This window comes from Myxocyprinus asiaticus, chromosome 33 (assembly GCF_019703515.2).
Source record: "Myxocyprinus asiaticus isolate MX2 ecotype Aquarium Trade chromosome 33, UBuf_Myxa_2, whole genome shotgun sequence".
NCBI lineage: Eukaryota > Metazoa > Chordata > Actinopteri > Cypriniformes > Catostomidae > Myxocyprinus > Myxocyprinus asiaticus.
The window spans coordinates 12,800,353-12,816,651 of NC_059376.1; the positions used below are offsets into that span (position 1 = coordinate 12,800,353).

The 16,299-nt window shown below is 36.0% G+C and overlaps 1 protein-coding gene across 1 annotated transcript in view; it reads right to left on the reverse strand.

Annotated features, from left to right (window-relative positions):
- Positions 1–9,281: 9,281 nt before the first annotated feature.
- LOC127424300 (rab11 family-interacting protein 1-like) overlaps positions 9,282–16,299 on the reverse strand; it is a 36,449-nt gene continuing 29,431 nt past the window's right edge. The window contains exons 4-6 of the mRNA XM_051669342.1: positions 13,303–15,084; positions 11,681–11,783; positions 9,282–11,281 (exon numbers count right to left, since the gene is read on the reverse strand). Of these exons, the coding sequence (XP_051525302.1) occupies positions 11,093–11,281; positions 11,681–11,783; positions 13,303–15,084 (2,074 nt within the window). The 3' untranslated portion in view covers positions 9,282–11,092. The remainder of the gene's footprint in view (positions 11,282–11,680; positions 11,784–13,302; positions 15,085–16,299) is intronic.

Sequence of the window (16,299 nt, forward strand, 5' to 3'; positions counted from 1 at the left end):
TATGTTGACATCTGTGCTCTGTGGGGGCCATACCATCTGTTGTAGGGCTCTTTGTTCTTCTATTCAATTCTGTTTGCAAAGGGAATGTTAAAATCTAAAATTGATATTTCCTACTGATACACTAACAGCAAAATATATAAAATAACCATCTTAAGACAAAAGTTTTTTGTTAAAAATATAATATGTCTTAGACTTTTGCACAGTACTGTATTATTTATGTTCTCCTTGAAGAGTACTATATGTATATATATATATATATATATAAAATCTTGTCTGCAATGATCTGACTTTATGGGAAATGTATGTAATTGAAATTGTTCATTATTGAACAAAGAATTAAATCTTTTTCTATAGTCCTGAGAGAAGCAAAAAAAAAAAAAAAAAAAGAAAAAAGAAAAAGAAAAATTAATAAGAACAGAATGGAAAGTGCCAGCAAATAGCAAGCGAGGGAAAGTTCATTTTGAGAAGCATCACTATGTAATTTAACCATTCAATTTTGTAAAAATTCATGTAACGTGCAATGTTGCATCAATAAACAATGTATGGCTTTCATCATTACCATCATTACTTGTAATAGCACAATGAATCATCAGATTAAATTATAAATCTGGAATTATTATGCTAATAAATCAATTTCATAAAGGATCCTTGTAATATTATTGGAAGATAAATGAAGAATTTGGACATGAACCATTTAAAATTGAAGAGTGTAATTTCTGCATCACTAAATGGAATTGCAAAATTGTTTACAAGAAGGTTTCCCCTATCTGCCATTGGTCAGCCAGACAGTCCCATCCCAAACTCATTGATTGAGCAAATGTTGCTATGTTTAGCTGATTGGGATCTCAAACGAATAATTCCAAAGAGCTACAGTGTTTTTATTTTTTAGGGAAATAATCCTACAAATGGCCTACTTAGGCTACATCTACACACTTCTTTTTCTCTACATTTTAGCCTTCTGTCCACACTGACACAGCATTTTTTGACAGCGCAAACTGAGCTTTTCAAAATTTGAAAACGCCATCTTCACGTTATAGTGTGTACTGCAAAAACTGAGACATTGGAAAACGATTATATATTTGTTATCGTGTGATGCATTATGTGATCCATTCAGCCCAAAATAATCAAGATGGCAGCCCATGTTGTAGCTGTGTTGTTGTGCCTGATATCCACTTTGATAGCATTTGTGAAAGATAAATGTTACTTTGTACAACCTTAACACTGCATCCCTTCAAAGGCGAGGAGACGTTTACTTGAAATTGGTGTCCGGCAGCAGAACACAAGGATAATTGCGTTTTAGACTGTACATGGAATGGCAATTTTTCACATGCGCAGTTAGGGGATTAAGCGTATTCATACGTTTCAGTGTGGATGAGCAACTTTTCTAAAACATTTGAAAGCGGCAGTGTGGATTGAGAGCGTATTCAAAACGAAAACGATGTTTTCAAATTTATCCGGATTAATGTGGATGTAGAATTGTCTCTGCATATTAAGCTGGAAAAGATAAAAATGTAAATAAAATGTAAAATAAATAAATAAATAAATAACATTACCTTGAATACTAATGGTGCATTCAAGTCATGTCAGAATGATGGTATTTACGAGTTTACAACAAAGTCGTAATTGCCAGTGGGAAACTCTGGATTTCTTTGAGCCCCGACTTTCCGAGTTGGGGGCGTGTCAATAAAAGAATCATGGCGGAAGCAAATTGGCACTGGTAATAATTCAGTTTTATTTGTATACATTTTTGTACTGTTAATTAAGAATAGCAATGAAACTTGCCAGAAAATAAGACTTATTTAGCTGGTTGATGAGGTGACAACAAAACTACATTTGCCATCATTATTTGTGGCAGCAAGAGAATGATAAAGCAGGTAGATAACGCATCAATCACACACCTAATGTGCTGCTTTGCTTATCATTTAGTTGCATTGGTGCTAATAAAGCTTTTTGTCTTTGTCAGTGTGTGACAAAGAGAGAAAAAAATGCAGTAAGACACAGCAAAATTGGTACAATTGGCACACCACAACACATCATATTTACTAACCTACCAGATGGACTTGAACGCACCATTATCTCACACACACTATTACTAAAAGTCAGGAAAAACAAATTATTTGCCTTACAGTTGTTTCTAATACTGCACAAAATGTTAAAATCTATGTGTAAATAAAATAAAATAAGTGTGTGAATGAACATGACCTCTTGAAAATGGAAACGTGTCATGGATGGATGGTGACCTCAATGCAATTTAAACAACACTGTAAAATTTTGTTTTCCAAACAGGACATACAGTACCTAAAACTGAAAACCCTAGCACACGTGTTCCTCGAAACAGATGTTCTCAGCATAAACAATGTTTTCTTTTTTAAACAGACCAAAATGTGCTACTTTCATAAATATTTGCTACAAACACTGACAAACTGATTGATAAGTGGTTCTTGCTAAGCCAAATATCACTATTATTTTTGCTCAAACTTGAGCAAACCCCACACCGTGTTTAATTCATCCCGCACCATTTGTGACATAAATTATACCTCAAAACATGCGACTTAGAGGAGCAATCAGATTTTCACTGTTAAAATGGGGGAAAAAAATAAAACTCCCTTAGATTTATATTGAAGGAGGGACCCAAGCCATATCCAGTGATCAGAATATCAAAGATACTTGGGGTGGGCTCTATTGACCAACTAGCAACACCCATAGCAACCACCCAGAGCACCCTAGTATCATGGCAGTGAGATTTGCACTGGCAAGCACCACTCACATTTATTCAGAAAATGTAAAAAATTAGCTAACATGATCATTCCACTGCTATTCAATAGTGGAGGAAAGAGGTCAAAAGATTGCATCATCACAAACAGTTATAAAATGAGATTTTGGGACAATGTTGTGAAGGACAGTTGAAAAGGAGACATCAGTGGCAGTAAACTGATATAAAGATAAAAAGACCACAGTCAATAACCTATCAAGCTGTCTGGACATGTTAATAAAGTCAACAAAACAGCCCGAGAAAGAAAACAAGTAAAGCATCAAAAGACCGACTAATAAAAAAGGAGGAAGTGTTCCCATGGCGACTGATTCAGTACATCATTTCTGCTTTTCTTTCTTTTTTTTTCTCCTGTCCACTCAATTTTCTGCTATGATAAAGGTGATATTTTCAATGGTCTGCCATCCCAATGCACCAAAGACAGCCAAATGTGTGAGGAAAGCTCCTATAATAAGACTGGTGATTCAGAAGGAGCATAACAGGAATGATGTGAATGGAAAAACAAGCTGCACCCAACAAATGAGTAACAGCTCTTGATCTCTCAGGCTTCAGGATGGAGACCGTGTTAATCATGTCTGTTTTCAGTGCAAAGTCTAAAATCATTTCCTGCATTTGCAGTTTGGAGATGGTGGTAATAAAGTTAATGTCCAAACACTGAAAATATAGTGGAAATTATGTCCCTGAAAATCACTGTTAGAGCCGTTTTATTGTGATTTTTATTTATTTATTTATTTATTTTTTATTGTGGAGAGAATAAAATGTTTTGATTTGGGGATGTGGTTATTTATATACAACTTTATTGACTACTTCGTGCTGCGTGGAAAAAAAAAAAAAAAACGATCCCTCAAACCACAGCCTAACCTGAAAGGCTGATACAACCACTATTGATACTAGTCATGATTTCTGTCACTTGTTCAGTATGTTTATTAATACTTACATTCTCTATAATTTAATGGAGCCTACATCCAAATCCTGATGAGAATCACATATCACTTATAAAAGGAGCGTCACTATAAATATGCCTGACATTCAACAAGGACTCAGTTGATGCACAAAAGAATTTAAGTCCATATTTCTATTCTTCTAATTCATTGCATGCAGCCCATTTACACAACCAACTTCTTATGAATGTGTTTTCTTTGATTTATCACTGGTGCAAGACAGGGAATGGACTATATAATAGGGCGCAGACAGTGCAAAAACCGGAAAACAAACTTATAATTAAATTGCACTTGACCCAGCCCATGAGCGCTTTGCACGCATAATTTCCCCCCAAACCCACTAACGCCTAGACTTGACTAGAGGGTCCCTCAGGCTACCTGTGTACTGGGTTTAAACATGTGGCAAATGTAGGTCCATATATGACCTTGCTGACAGAAACAATATATCTCTGAATGATTTAAACTGAAGGGGAAATCCTAATCTAATCTATTAAATCAGTAGCTCTCAAACTGTGGAGTACCCACAGGTGGTAGTTGTGCCATAGTTCATGTAATTCTGGTAAATTGCATGCTAAAAAACAATGTTTTATTCAATTTTTTTGAATTGAATAAAGCCAGTTAATTTAAATGTTATCACATCTAGCACATTTTTAGGTTAAACTTTTTACAGTGTACACTAAAAAATATTAACATGAAAAATACACTTCATGTGGTATAACTAAAATAACAGATTCTAATTAAGTAAAAAAAAAAAAAATTAGCATCACTGAATCAACCTGAATATATTAGGTTACACCAATAAAATGTTTAAAGGTTTAGATCAAGTAAAAAATACTCCTTTGGGTAACAACTGCAGTTTACAAATTGTTACAGAAGGTGACAGTGTGTGCTCCATAATTTTAGTCTACAGATGAAAAAAAAAGAAGAAAAAAAAAAAAAAAAAAGAAAGGAGCAGCAAAATATCCGAGGTTGTCAGCATAAAAAGCAGAATTTTATTCTATTTGACCTTAAAGCCAATTTCCTGAAGACACACCAGAAGTATTACCTACATGTTCTCAGAAACACTGGATTCAGCACTCTGGAGTGAGCATAATGCCTGTCAATAATAAAAGCAATCTGTTCTAAGACAAACAGGAGAAGTTTTAAGATTACCTCATATTCCGAAATATACAGTATTAATGATTTGTTTAAGTGGACCGCAAAATTTACATATATACTTGTGAAAATGCATTGTAACCCTTTCTAAATGTTATTAAAATTATGTGTTTTTAGATATTGCTTTGATAGTGTCCTTCCTCGGATCTGAAAAAGGGTTAGTCAATGGACTAATAAGGGTCTTGCAGTATCATGTTCTCTTAACTACAAGAATATTGTTAAAGGAATAGTCTACCCAAATGTACTTACGCTTATGTCCTTCCAAATGCAGAACACAAAAAAGAAACGTATATTGTATCGTTTTCTCAGTGCAATAAAAAAGCACCTACGGTACGTAATCTTAAAAAGAAAGACAATTCAATATGATGGAATTTTGATATGAAATTGAAATGCGTACATTTTAAAAAATTTTAGTGTAAAAGTTTATGCGACTTGTGCATCACATTCCAAGTCTGATAGGTTTTGTTGAGAAACATCTCAAAATGTAAGTCATTTTCAGTGAAAATCTTGATTCATGATGATCTTTCACGAACGCATGAGAGAAGCTTGTTCACAGTGGCATAGCGTGTGTGTACACTCGAGTGAACATACAAGCCACTGTTAACAAACAATTGTCATATGGACGTCAACATTTTCACCAAATATTTTTAAAATAATTGTCATTATACAATAGTTCCTAATAGAGACCAGCTTAACCCTATACAAAATTGTACAGTATCATAACCATAGTTTTTCCAAAATAACATATTCAAATATTGTTAATCCTGTTATCATCATAAATTATTATGGGCTTTCCTTCAAACAGTGTAAGAAGCTTTCAAAAACTTTGTCATTTTGTTTAATTCAGTTTTGTTATTGAGTTAGTTATTGCAACTGCTGCAATTTGGTGGAAAAGTACATTTTTCAAGAATGACTATTTACAGGAATGAACAAAACCCCTACCACAGTCAGAAAGCTGCTCATCTGTGAATACAATCTTTTCATTAGGAGAGTATTTTTTTCCTTTGTTGCAGACAGCAGCAGCCAATAACATTGCTCAATTTACTGTTCTTATATATATGTTCATCCTTATGCTATTACACTCAGAAATATTCCTGCTCTTCTGCACGTCCACCAGCATAGTGTTTAAAAACCTTAAGCTACAGGAAAAACAGATGATATGGAGCTAAATGTCATGTTAAAGCCAGATCACATGCATGGAAATAAGTCCTGGTGTAAGATATCCATCTTCCTGACCTGTTCAAACACATCTAGTACTTATTGAAAACATTAATTGAAGCATCTGAATTTATTTCAACATAATTATGCTACTTTGTGAACATTTCTGTAACTGAATGGCACTCTGCTGGGAAAAACAAAAAAACAAACGGCATTATCTAGTAGACATTGTTTGATAACACCGTGTAAAAAAAAAAAAAAAAGTGTTTTTATTTATTTTATTTTTATTTTTTTGGTTCCTGGGTAGTAAGTGTTATTTCCTAATTGCTTATGCCTCAAAGTATAGAAAATGGCTATTATTCCCCACAAACTTTGCTTTTGTGACCAGGACAAAGATATTTTGAAATTTACCTATTTTCCAGAACATTCCAGATAGATTCAGTGCTGAGTAAACTTGGAGTAACTTCTAGAAATTTCCAGTAATATAAATAGTAGTATAAATACAGGGGCCTTAAGCCCACCAGTTCAGTTTAGTTCCAGCTGCCAAAGTGGATACATATCTGCATTTTTCTGAGATGGCATCAAGAGGCTGCAAACATCCGGCAGACGCATTTTTTTTATGTCTGAGGCCAATTATCAAGATAAGAGCGAAAAAGTACTCCGTGGAAGCTTCTGCTAAGATGTGTGAGGCCTACAAGGCATATTTCGGCATGCCTGCCAGGGATCAAGGCAAACCCTGGGCACCTCATTTCACCTGCTAGCACTGCAAAAAAAAACTCTGGAAAGTAAGATGACAATTGTTGCTCGGAATTTTGTTATAAAATGTGTTAATTTTTAAAATTGTAAAAGTTTTTAAATTTAAAATATTTTACAATTTTCAATGTTATTGAAAAAATAATTCATTTATGAAAAATGAAATCTCTTACACATTAGTCATGGGTGAAATAAATGTATTTTTGTAGGATGGTACAGAGGGGAAATGAGACCCACTGACCACTCAAGCAACTGCTACTTCTGCATGGTGGACCCTTCCAAACATCGGACTGGCAAGAATGCACCTGCTACCACATATCCGGAACTTCCTTCATCCATCGCCCCGTACCCACTCCTTCGGAGAGAGAGCAGCCATCTTTAGAAGAGAGCAGCAAGTCAGAGAGTGAGGAAGATGTTGTAGATCCAGATGACAATTTCAGAGGTGGAGCTGAGGAGAGAAACCCATACTACCCCAACCAAAAAGACCTCAACGACTTGATTAGAGATCTTGGTCTCACCAAGTCCAATGCCGAGCTTTTGACGTCTGGGCTCAAGCAGTGGAACTTGTTGGATGAAAGTGTGCAAGTCGCAGGTCAGAGGAAGCGTCACCAACCTTTTTCCAGCTTCTTCATCCGTCAAGATGGGCTCTGCTTCTGCCACAATGTGACCAGTCTGTTCGAGGCAATCTGAATCACCTGTATCCAGAATGAGTGGTGCCTCCTCACTGACAGCTCATCCAGGACCCTCAAAGCCGTGCTGCTCCATAATGGTAACAAGTACTCGTCTCTTCCCCTGGCTCACTCGGTTCACCTCAAAGAGGATTACAACAGCATCAAAACCTTGCTGGACAACTTGAAGTATGATGAGTACATTTGGGCGCTGATACGTGAAAGTGATTTACAGTATAATCGTAAATCTCGAAAAACTACTCACTTCTAAACCTTTTGTAGTCATTGTTGTATTACTTTAGTACAAATACATGTTAATTTGGATTCATATGTTGTTTTTTTCTGACTTTGTGAACGAAAAGACACAAATTTGCCCGGTTTCTCATTGGAAATAGGAACATTTCAAAATATCACTGTCCTGGTCACAAAAGCAAAGTCTGTGGGGAATAATAGCCATTTTCTGTACTTTTGAGGCATAAGCAATTAGGAAATAACACTTACTACGCAGGAACAAAAATTGTGTTACATAGTGTAATCTACCAGCACAGGACAAATGACTTTTACAGCTAAACAGATGCAAGTGAGAAAATCAAACATAGAAATTGTCAACAGTATACATATACATACATATACATTCATTAAATGAAGCTTAACATTGTCTTTGTTTTGGTTTTTGAGTTGCCACAGTATGCAATATGCTGGCATGTCTTAAGGACAATATTAGGTCAAAAATGGCAAAAAAAAAAAAAAAATAGCTTTCTCTAGAAACTCATCAGTCAATCATTGTTTTGAGGAATGAAGGCTATACAATGCTTGAAACTGCCAAAAAAACTAAAGATTTCATACAAAGTTTTACACTAGTCTTCAAAGTCAAAGTACAATGGGCTCTAACAAGGACAGAAAGAGATGTGGAAGGCCAGATGTACAACTGAACAAGAGGATAAGTACATCAGAGTCTCTAGTTTGAGAAATAGACACCTCACATGTCCTCAGCTGACAGCTTCATTGAATTCTACCCGCTCAACACCAGTTTCATGTACAACAGTAAAGAGAAGACTCAGGGGTGCAGGCCTTATGGGAAGAATTGCAAAGAAAAAGCCACTTTTGAAACAGAAAAACAAAAAGAAAAGGTTAGAGTGGGCAAGGAAACACAGACATTGGACAACAGATAATAGGAAAAGAGTGTTATAGATCTAAACCCCATTGACTTTTGTGGGATCAGCTAGACTGTAAGGTGTGTGAGAAGTGCCGGACAAGACAGCCACGTCTATGGCAAGTGCTACAGGAAGCGTGGGGTAAAATGTCAACTGAGTATCTGGACAAACTGACAGCTAGAATGCCAAGGATCTGAAAAACTGTCATTGCTGCACGTGGAGGATTTTTGATGAGAACTCTTTGAAGTAGTCTTTGAAGTGCCACTTTGGTGAATAAAAGTACCAATTTCTTTCCATGAAAGCAAAATCTGTACATTATTCCAAACTTCTGGCTGCCTGTGTGTGTGTGCGCGCGTGTGTTTTTATATATATATATATATATATATATATATATATATATATATATATATATATATATATATATATATATATATATATATATATTGCACATACATATAATGTGCAATATACTGTATATTGCTATATATATATATATATATATATATATATATATATATATATATATATATATATATATATATATATATAAGAATCAAGCAATTATGCCTAAATACTAGAATTTAGTTTTGTACACATAAATAAATTGTTGCCTACATAGTTGTATAGGCTTAAATACCTCTTATCTTACAAGCATGATTTAAAACACAAATGCATGCATTTAGCTACATGTTTTATTTAATTAAAATAAAATTACATTTATGCAGTTATTGAAGTAAAGGAATAAACCAGTATATTAATACATCATCCAAAAGACATTTCAAGGCGGAAATGTGGAATCTTGAAGATAGAAGGCACAGGTTTACAAAACATCATTTGTTGTACACAAATGCTTAACAAATAACATAAATGTAAGGCTTCATATGCAAATTCAGAAATGAAGGAATCTGTTGGCATACAGAGTCTGGTCACAGTCAAAATGCTAGTTTAGTGAACTCACTCAATATTATAGACAACAGCTGAATGAGAAACTCTGGAAGCTCTTGGATGTGAAGTCTGATGGTTAAAATGAACATGGATAAAAAAAACAAAAAAACAAACAGTTTGAGGACTAAAACAATTCAAATTAGTCATGTCCAAACAAATACAAGACATTAATTAAAATAATATTAAAAGAAGAATTTATCTACTGGTGCATAATGGTGGATTATAGTAGGGTAAGAGTATTTTTAATGCATAGATCTTTGTTTCCACAACAAACTGTGCAGACTGTGCTGTAGGCAACATGTTACTTGCATCGCATATGATCCTAGTTTGTGGTAAGTACCGTATTGCCTGAAATTTTGCAAACAGTTATTGCTTGTTCATTAAAGAACTGCAGTATGTCAGAGTATGCACAAACGGAAAATACTCCCTCAAATGTCCATTGTTTCCAAAACATTCATGTCACCAGACGTCTTTCAGTCAAAAAGACTGTCTTCACAAAGAACGCTAATTAGTCACAGCTCAATAATTTCACTGCAATATAAAAACTATTTTGAATTTGATTGATTTAACAGCTGACTGCCAACTAAGCTGAAAAATAGTCAAATTATTTTATAACCTTAAAATGAGCAAAATTTCCTAATATTGCCCAAAATTGGCCAGCGCAATGAAAATGCAGTAGGGTATCTATACATCCAGTGTTTAAACAAAGGAATTTTCAATAGCATTATACGCACAGGTAACAAAAATAATTCTTCATTAAGGCATTTCTACAGAGCATCAGTGTACCTCAGATAATTACTTCAGCATAAAACATTAATCCTTCATAAAAAAAAACACCCAATTCAAGTACAAAGTGCTTATAGTCTAAATGTCCAGCATATCGCCAGCAACAGTACGTTTAATTTGAACTTGAGCCCCAATAGAGATAAGGCCGCATCAGCAGTAATGCAAGCATTCTGATATAGACACTAGGCAGCAGTCATGATCAGAACACAAATCATTTCAGGCAAAAGGGAAGTCTTTATATACAAGCTTGAGATGCTTAAATAAATAATGCATTTAGGAAAGCATCTATTTACCTAAATGGACAGATCGCTGTTCACAGAAAAACAAAACTGGATCATCGATAAATAGGCTCTCTTCATTGTTGGAGAGCTTTTCAAGGAGCTCATACCCAGCTCCTGTGAGGAAAATAATAATAATAATTATAATAATAATACCCCTGTATCCAGTCGATAACAACAGACCATTGAGAATGCAAAAAACTGAAGCATTCTGGCATCTTCTTTTTGGACCTAGTATATTATACTAATTCACTTTCCACAGTGATTTGTTTAAGGGATAGTACAAAATTAGAATGTGAATATGCCAGCAACCCTACTACAAATTAGGTACTCAAGGAAAAAAAAAAAAAAACTATTATGAGATGTGAGTTACGTTTGGAATAAAATTCAAAATTCTTATGGCTATATTAGACAAATTCCCCAGCATTATAGTGTCATAGCGTTATGATCTGGGTGTAGTCAAGTGAAATGCTAGGATCAAGCCCTAACACTTTGACTGGAGTGAAAGCAGGATGCTGGGTTTCTCTTCCATGACGCGAACCAGCAGGTTATCAATGTAATCCTCCAGCTCGTAGATCCTGGTGTCTTTCTTGGAGAGTTCAGCCTGCTGCTTCACCACCAGTGTGATCAGTTCCTCCTGTGTGAGCTGGGTGTATGGACCACTCTCTCCATTCTGAATACACAGTTATTAAGGACGAGAGAAAAAAACAAAAACAATCAGTCAATTCACACAATAAGCATTGACTAGATAAGGGTTTCCCCAACATCAAAAGTTGAGTTTGCCAGAGCTCTTTTAGTGGTCAGTCTACTTGATTTTAGGAGAACAGTCGGATTATGATTTGACCGTAGTTGCAGTCAAGTAGTCTGCATTACAAACACAGAAGTTTTAGTGAAAATAAAAACACTTTCGTTCACACAGAACAATTTCTTGCTTTCCGTCTGGGCTATTTTTAAAATGCCTAATGTATAAACACATTCATCAGACAGATGACTCATTAAAAAGGTCGCCTGAGAAAAAGGTTTGGAGCCACTGCAATAGATTACCTTTGACTCTTTCTGAAAATTACTGTACCTTTGACTTCTCAGCCATTTCTTTGATGGTCTTCATATCTTTCCCCACAGCAAGACAACTGAGCGCTTGACTTTCTAAGCTCATAGGTTTCACTGGATGAGGCCTGAGAAAGCAGAGACACACATATTACTGGAATGAACATAAAAGCTAGGCTGTTAACAATGTCTTATAACTGTTTTGTTTGCATCAACCAGGAGGGTGCGCTTTTAAAAGGATAAAAAAAAAATAAAAAAATAAAAAAAAATTAGATAACTACACAAACGATCCAGATGTATTCACGGCCCATCATTTTAGTATTCTGTCAAGAAGACATTTGGTATTTTTCAAATGGCTTAGTACTAGTAGTACTACAGGGCTAGTACTATATCTCATAGAAATGCAATACTGTGCACAGTATGCAAATTATCTGTGTGCATAGTGTCAAGTTGACCTACTACATTTGCCAAAATCAGCAGAATACTACCAGAGGACATTGTGTGGGATACTGTATTCCACAATACAACAATGCACTCGACCAATTTGAGAGTGATAAACCAGAGGCAGTATGAACCACAATTTTAAAATCTTGCAGAAAAAGGCTAGTATCTTTGAGACTCTGTATTTGATTGGAATGCTGAAGTTATGACTTTATAATTAAATATATGTTTACTGTGTATGTTTCTGAAATGACAACTCAATGCCTTGTGCTGATGTAAACATGCAAAATAGAGCAAGCGTAGTATGTGGTATGTAGCAAATGTATGTAGCATACTACAGGTTTTAGAACATTTTGTTGAACACTAAATAAAGTGCAGTATGCAGTAAGCACTTCTGCTAACAAACCATTCCAAACTAACCCAATGTATAGTTTGCCAAATAAAATAAAATAATTTAAGCAAAGCTAAAAAAAAAAAAAAGAAAACCTCAGTGGATTTTCAAGCACCTTTGTACAGTATTATGTTAAAGTGTATAATGCAATTAGCATGCACAACAACATGGCCTTTGAAATACCCACAAATCACGCTCCACCACTCAAGCAGTTTCTCAGGTCATACCAAGATATGAGCACGCTACTCAAATTTACAGCCTTGAATGCACCAGTTTCATTGAAAATATATTGTATCTTTTTTTTTGGATCCTGATGCATAAGATAATGCAATTAATATGTACAGTTGTTGATATTGTCAATAAAATCTGTCCATTTGTTTATCTAAAAATTGATCTATCCAATATGACCCACTAGAACAAACACATCCAATTGTATAAATGCACAAAACCCTATATTGTTTGTGATATTGAGCTAACTGCTTAATATCACAAAAGACAACCATTAATATCCTAAAAGTCAACCATAAAATTCCACACATGCATAAATATGATTAGCAGCAATCACCAGCAAAATCCCAAGCTGATGATCCCAATCATCAAGATCCTACAAAGCAGAAGGCACCCAACAACCGACTGAAGAAATGCCACAGAAACATCCCACTTAATCTAGCAGGATCCAGAGATTGATTGAGGTAGTTTCAGGGTAAATAGCAGATGTTGATTTGAAAGTTGAAGAGTTTAACACAACAGGTGTTGACAAATTGTTAGGGGATTTCAAAGAGTTGTTAGTAGGGGATTGGGAGCACTATTCTCACCTTCGTGGATTTGAGACTGCACTTCCACTACCACCCTGCAGCGTAACGGGCTGAGCCTCTGATGGTGAGACCCAAGCGTGCAGAGCTGTCTTGCCCCCAGAAGAGCCACCCATCAGAGTGGGTTCAGTTCTGCTCAGTGGAGCAAAACTAGTTACAGTCAGCTCCACATCATCAGCATCCTGTGAAGATTGAGAAACCGATTTACCCAGGCTACTTTTTTCTGTAAGAGCTTTCCCAGAACTTGTGTTTGGGCGAGATGAGTTTTTCTTTTTAAGTGAAAAATTTCTTTGGAATGTGGCTCTGGCTTGATCAGTGAAGCTGGGTGATTTTCTGGGTTCTTGTTTTGGTGGTGTGCTGTTCTCAGAAATGTGTGCGAATGGATCAGTTGTCGCTGCGTTTGCAAATAGGTTATCTTTGTCATCAAAATGGTTTAATGTCTGATCTTTCCAATTTTCCATTTTCCTTGGGTCCCCAGTAAACGGGTCATCTTTCATGCTCTGCTGTGGTAAAGTCCAGGGGTCATTAGATATTAGGTTATCATTTGGGAATGGATCAAGACCAATCATCCCCTTTTTAGGTTCATTGGTAAGTCCCACAAGCCATTCTTCTGGCATATCGGTTTTGGAGTGGTCTGCTTCATCTAACTCCTCCAAAGAGAAACTTTCCCACTGGTCAGGACCATTCTTTGTGGATGCACTTATTATGGTACCATACTGTGGCTTTTCAACCTGGTTGTTTTCCAAAGTCAGGGGCTGAGTTGTAACCAGCTTGTCCGGTTGGACTTGTATGACTGGATCCTTGTTTAATGTGCATTGTCTGGGCTTGACCGAAGGCATTTCTTTAGCCACATCTTCAGAATTTGATTCCTTATCAGCCTTTGAATTTAGATTAGTTACAGCTCTGGCAGCTGGTGTTGGCCTCTCATTTGACAGGGATGGTTGATGGGTAACAACATCCATCTTCCTTTCAGTTTCTTGAGGCATATGTCGATTCTGACCAGTTGGAGATGGGATGTTTTCCAAGTTTTTGGAAGCAGGGCGGCCAGGCTTATTAACAGTAGAAAATATAAGCTCTTTGATGGGACTATACTGGACATTACCTTCAATCAGTGGCTTTGGTATGGCTGAAGCAGTTGCTTTGGGTGGGATGAGTGCTTCTTTGTGCCTCAAGGTGGCAGGGGGAGGTGTCTCACAACTCTTTTGGTGCTGGTTACGGCTGTCTGCGGTTATATCCTTTAAAACCACAGATTTATTTAGCATAGACTGTTCAGGCCCATCAACATTAATTTCTTCGGAAAGATCCCAGTTTCTCTGGTTTACCTCTGCAATAACATGTTCCCAAAGTGTTTGACTCATCACCCCATGCCTTTTCTTGAGGTAGAGGGATTCATAGTCTGGGAGAGGAAGAGTAGGCCTATGACCATCTTTGGAGTTCTGGGTTTGCACTTGTCCCCCATTATCTGGATGGTGGCTCCCAGTCCCGGACGAACCACCAGGATAATCAGGGGGTAGGGGAGCCCTTCGTTTCTTTTCAATTTTTGGAGCAGACCCAACTCCTGATAGGTTTTCCATGCTGTTTCTAGGGGACTCACTGTAACTTCTCTGAGGTTTCCCAGGTGCCAGAGAAGAATGAAGATCAGAGAACATACCCATAGACTCAAACAGATCACTAGGAAGGGATGGGGAAAGTGGGGAAGAGTGGATAGTGCTGTGGGTATCTATAGAGTTTGAGGGAGATTGGGAATTGCTATTATCTGGTTCAGGCAGCACACTCAGGGACAATCTGCCAAAGAGTAAAAACAAAATTGTCAGATTTCATCTATAGCAACTCTTATAGCTCTGCCAGGCAACTAAATACATACTAAACAATCTGACAATTTGTTAAATCCTTTAGTTACATATTAAGCATTTCAACACTATATTCACACTACGAACAAACAACTGAACAAAAACTGACTTTCCATTTATCATGCAACAAACTTTATCACAAAGAGTTATACATCAAAAAGCATTATAAAACATGCTAAAACCAGTCAGTATTTCTTTGAATTTCATTCTTATTTCTAAAGATATTATAACACAAGTGCACCTGTGAAAATCTGATTTTTTTTTTTTGATGAACAAATTCTAGTAAATCTAGCTTGTTACATATTATTTTAAGAGTAAATCTAATCAGCCAAAAAAGCTAACTAGCTATTACTGACTTAACTTAGTACTGTGTAATGGAAAAACTTCTTGCTAAATGTAAAACACTGATTATTCTTTGAATTCTCAATATTCAAGTCCTTTTAACATAAACCCAAGTAAAACAGGAAGAAAGCAACCCTGCAATTCCAAACCTAAAAATTCCACAAGAACCAACACAACGTATCCATATTCTTGTCTCTTTTCTATCCTCAGCCTTTGGAAAAAGAATTACTCACCATACTAGTTTATCACCACAAAACAGACGTTTGGAAAATTCTAAAGCTTCCAGTTTTGAAAATATAATCATTTAAACTGTTGTGCTCAGACAATGTCTCTTAGTCACTGTTTGTAAGATCACAAGCTCACATCATCTTTCCACAACTAGTTTTACTCCATACCAGAAGATCAGCACATGACAATCCAGTCCACATTCCCTCCTCCACTAACCAATCATACGGCTTCTGGCAAACAGGTCAAGTAAGATACAGACAAATAAGTAATCAAGTCAAGATGCAAATCGTTCACTTAGGTAAAGCTCATGTTAAGCACACTTAGGTTGTGAAAGAAACTGAACAAAGAACCACTGGATGGCACAAGTAAGGTCAAGCATACATAATTGTTACATGCACACATAATATTTTTTTTTATATTTAACATAATGTCAAAGTTAGTGGATCAGCCCAGATTCAGGTACAATTGTTTTCAGTCTAGAGTATTAGAGAGGATGAAAAAAGATACAATGGTTCACATGGTTTTAACTCAAGAATGAAAAAAAGAGCATTTTATCTATATACTACTTCATGAACCATAG